The sequence below is a fragment of the Chrysochloris asiatica genome, unplaced genomic scaffold, assembly GCF_000296735.1.
Source record: "Chrysochloris asiatica unplaced genomic scaffold, ChrAsi1.0 scaffold00115, whole genome shotgun sequence".
Taxonomy (NCBI): domain Eukaryota; kingdom Metazoa; phylum Chordata; class Mammalia; order Afrosoricida; family Chrysochloridae; genus Chrysochloris; species Chrysochloris asiatica.
The window spans coordinates 8416074-8421114 of record NW_006408633.1 but is presented as its reverse complement, the minus strand read 5'-3'; the positions used below and the strand labels follow the sequence as shown (position 1 = coordinate 8421114).

Genomic DNA, 5041 nt, shown 5'->3' with positions numbered 1-5041 from the left:
TGAATCTTACGAATCTTATCCCCATCTCCTTTCACCAGACCCATTTAGACAAGATGATAACTATTCAGTGGGGACTCTTTCTTTCCAACCACACTCTTAACTAAGCTCCCTCTTGAAACCTTGTAAGCCAGTCACTTCATGCCTTTCCTCATTTTAGATAGCCAATGTCTAAGTTGCCCATCCCTATCTACCCTGTGCACAGAGCGGACAGCATTGATACTTGATTTGAAGACTCTTTGCCTCTCTGTTGGTATTTGGAGTAACTACTGCTCTGAGTATAGGTCAGGTTCATCATGAAGATGTATCTTCTGTCACTGTAGCTGTTCCAGTCTGTTTGTATTTAGACTATTCTTGTTGCCCGCAGGTTATAAGTCAAGAGTTCTTTTTTTTTTGGTGACTTATTTTTTATTTTAAAGGACTCTGGTAGCATAGTGGGTTATGAGTTGGGTTGCTAACAGCAAGGCCAGCAGTTCAAATCCACCAGCTGCTCTGTGGGAGAACAATAAGGCTTACTGCTCCCATAAAGATTTATAGCCTTGGAAATCTCTATGAGTCTGAACTCACTCAACAACACACAACTACCACCAGCACCATTTATTATTTAAAACAGTTGTCAAGTTGACGCCAACTCATGGCAACCCCAAATGTGTCAGAGTAGAACTGTCCTCCATAGGGTTTTCAGTGACTGACTTTTCAGAAGTAGATCACCAGACCTTTCTTCTGAGGTATCTGGGTGAACAGAGACTTCCAAACTTTTGGTGACCAGCAGAGCTCATTCACTATACCACCCAGGACTCCACCCTAAAGACTAGGGGATTTGTTTTTAGTGTCCAGATTGAGTCACTGTCTGCTTCTTTTTTGAGCTCTGGGTAAACAAAATAATATCCAACAGAATTAGCCATGTTATTGACTTCTTCTGAGAACAGGAAGTTGGTGGTTCAGTTGACCTGGTACACGATTTATTACTTCAACAGCCACAGCCAGATCCAGTGAAAAACAAGCTCTCATGTCTGAACTGAAGATAATGACTCATCTCGGGCCACATTTAAACATTGTGAACTTGTTGGGAGCCTGCACCAAATCAGGTAAGCTTGTTAACCTGGAAGTAGGGATTTCCACACCTCAGGGTTGTGAAACTCCTGAAGCAGGTTTTTAACTCCCCATTCTCCTCTCCCAGTGAATATATATTTACATACATATACCTTGAGTGGAGTTGACTGGATTCAACTGAGTGGATGGAGCGGTTTTAAAACTAAATATATAAATAAATAGCATTTGTTATGCTTTAGATGAAAGTGTACAGAGCAAATTCATTTTCCCTTTCATAGTTTGTGCATGAAGTATTCATTGGTTGTATTCCCCATAATATGTTAACACTCTCCCAATTTTTGCTCAGGGCTCCCCATTTCCTTTTGTCTGAATGTTCTACCCTTCCTGTTTCCTCATCCTTGCATTTGGGAAAAATGGAAGCTCATTTTTTTTGAACAACATGTCCTGTAGGTCCAAATATACCAATTTCATGGCTTTTCTGTTTGTTTTCATACCCATCTCCAAACTGATTTTTGGTCCCCACAGGACCTATTTATATCATCACTGAGTATTGCTTCTATGGGGATTTGGTCAACTATTTGCATAAGAATAGAGACAGTTTCCTGAGTCACCACCCAGAGAAACCAAAGAAAGAGTTGGACATCTTTGGACTGAACCCCGCTGATGAAAGCACACGGAGGTGAGTGCAGAAAGAAATCTGGCTGTGTGTCATATTGTACGAGCCTCCCAATGGAGAGAAACCATCTCCTGATGGACTCAGTACCTGCAGATTCAGAGCCAGGATGTAGCATTAGAATCCAGTCACCCTGCCCAGTCTTCCTGTGCCATGGTGCAGATGATGTCTGTGGGTGAGCATGGTCTTGTTGATTGGTTTGAATGAGAGTTGAAATAGTTCTGGGAGCCATTCTGCTACATACAGGCGATCCACTTTTGCTGTTGTTGTTAGTTGTAACTGTGTTGATGCCACCTCATGGTGACCATATGCATAATAGCAGCATTGCACCATCTTCCGGATTGTTTGAGTCTATGGTTGTGACTATTGTAAACAATCATTGTTTTGAGGGTTTCCTTTGTTTTTGCTGACTCTCTGCTTTACCAAACATGTTGTTCTTTTCTCCCAATTGGTCTTTACTGGTGCTATGTACAGAACGAGTGAGCTGAAGTCTCTCCATCTTGCTTCTAAGGAGCACAGTGGTTGTATTTCTTCTAAGACTGATGTGTTTGTTCACCTGACACCACAAAATTCTTCACCAACACAATTCAAATGCATCAATCCTTCTGTCTCCCTATCTCACTGTCCAGCTTTCACATGCATATGAGGCAATTGAAAAGGCCATGGCTTGTGTCAGGTGCACCTTAGTTACCAAAGTGACACCTCTCTTTTGAAAACTTTTAACAAGAGGGCTTGCAGCTGACTTCCCAATGCAATAAGTCGTTTGATTTCTTGATTGCTCCTTCTGCGGTGGCCACTAAAGAAATACAGCTCTGACCAATGCTGCCTGAGTTCTTCTAACTCATAAGTAACTGTACCTTTTGATTTGAGACACTCTGGCCCTTGCTGACCCTAGGCTTACAAGTCAAGCCAACCTGAGGAATCCTCACGACAGAAAGCAATAAATGGCTGTAAAGATGGATGCAGATTTAAAATTCTGCAAAGAACAGAATGTACAATGATTTCACTTCTTACTAAATGACTGGGTGGATACCTATTGGTGCTAAGTATTGCTGAGTAGTAGTAATTGGCTATCAAGGCTACATGACCACATGGTCCAGTTCATGGCCTAAGAATTGAAAATAAGAGAAAGAACAAAGACAATGCAATGAATTTTTCAAACTTTGAAGATAAGGGATTTATAGCATTTTCTAAGTCCAAGAAGCTCTAGTAGCATAGTGGTTACGAATCAGGCTGCAAACCTTAAGGTCAGCAGTTTGAAACTACCAGCCAATCAACGGGAGAAAGATGAGGCTTTCTGCTCCCATAAAGATTTATAGCCTCGGAAACCCTGTACAGGGTCGCTATGAGTCAGAACCGACTCCACGGCACTTAACAACAACAACATAAGTCCGTGGGAGCATAATGAGCCCTGGTGATGCAGTGCTTAAGCACTCCGCTGCGAATGGAAAGGTGGGCAGTTTGACCCTACTAGCTGCTCCATGGAAGAACGATGTGGCAGTCAGCTTCTACAAATGATTTACAGCCTTGGAAATCCTGTGAGGCATTTCTAATTGGTACTCCCAGCACCGCTGTGAGTTCGAATCAACCGGATGGCAAAGGGTTTTATGGAAGCATAGCCCATGGTCTTAGGTGTAGCTATTCAGGATGTCTAGGTTCCTGCAGACAAAGTGTCTGGATGAACTGAAAACAAATAAGTACACAGGCTAAGTAAATAAGCAATAATAATTATGGCAGCTACCATCTGTTGAACCCTTGATGTATACCAAGTACCATCTAAATATTCCCCCAGTCATCCCTAGCTTTCTGAAGGGGAATCATTCTGTGTCCTTAGGAAAGTACTTCCTGATAACCTCTTCCCCCCAGATTGGATCATTTTCCTCATGTGGCTGTTATGACCTTCCCTCCTTCAGGGCACATCTGAGCCTGAGATCATCAGCCATGTCTTGGTGTGAGCATTTGGTTCATGCTCATCTTCCCACAGGAAGGGCACAGATTGGTTTTGCTTTGGTTCATCCCTCGAACCTCAATGCCTACCACATGCTACCTGGAACGTCATGGGCACCTAACCATCATCTGAGGTCCTTGGGTGGCTCAAGCCGTTTGTGCTTGATGACTAGCCTAAAGGTTGGTGGTTCGAGCCCATCTAGCAGACTTGTAGGAGAACTGCCTAGCATTCTGATTCTACATTCAAGAAAATGCTATGGAGCAGTTTTACTGTGTAACACATGGGTCCCTACGAGTTGGAATTTACTCCATGGGAATGTTTTTTCAAAAAAAATTTTTAATTGTGTATCGAGTGCTCCAGAGGGGAACCCTGGCCAAGGTCTCTTTTTTCTCTTTCTACAGTTACGTTATTTTATCTTTTGAAAACAATGGTGACTATATGGACATGAAGCAAGCTGATACTACACAGTACGTCCCTATGCTGGAAAGGAAAGAGGTCTCTAAATATACAGACATCCAGAGATCACTGTATGACCGTCCAGCCTCCTATAAGAAGAAATCTATGTTAGGTAAAGATGTCTATGTAATTATCGGTGACATTGGCTGTATTACTTGTTGAGTGTTGTGATACCTAAAATGCTCAGAGCAAGTTAGGAATGGGTGGTGGATAGATCTCCCAGGCCACTGGTATTGGTATGTGGCATGTTTTCCCAGGTTTGTGGTTTGTGAATTGAAAAGAAGAGAATAAAAGCGTATGTAATAAAGTTTTTGAACATTAAATATAATCAATTTAAAGTATTGTCCTTGCAGATGTAATAAACTTTTTCAGTGTTAACATGTTCTTTTAAGTTAAAAAAATACTTATCTGTATCTGTCTGTCTATCCATCTATCTATACATCCATACACACAAGGGGGCTTCAGAAGATTTATGGAAAAATTACCATTGTCTTGAAATTCCATTTTTCTACAAACTTTTTGAAGCATCCCTGTATATATGTGTGTATGTGTATAATTTTTGGTTAAAATATACACAGCAAAACCTGCTTTCATGCTATAGTTTCTAGACATAATTATCGATGACATTGGCTACATTCTTCATATTGTATCAGTGTTCTATTTATTTCTGTTCTAATCATTTCACCCCCATTAACTTTAAACTTTTTCCTCCACTTGCCCCCACCAACCTTTTCATCTATGCTTTACAATAGCTGGTGATTGTTTAGTCCTGTAGCGTAGTGGTTACGAATCGGGCTGCGAACCTTAAGGTCAGCGGTTCGAAACTACCAGCCGCTTCGCGGGAAAAAGATGAGGCTGTCTACTCCTGTAAGATTTACACCCTCGGAAACCCTGTACAGGGTCGCTATGGGTCG

General features: G+C 41.6%; 1 protein-coding gene across 1 annotated transcript in view; it reads left to right on the top strand.

The window, feature by feature from the left end:
• Positions 1–5041, top strand: part of PDGFRA (platelet-derived growth factor receptor, alpha polypeptide) — a 70133-nt gene that overhangs the window by 33616 nt on the left and 31476 nt on the right. The window contains 3 exon segments of the mRNA XM_006868059.1: positions 975–1085; positions 1576–1729; positions 4073–4239. Coding sequence (XP_006868121.1) covers positions 975–1085; positions 1576–1729; positions 4073–4239 — 432 coding nt within the window.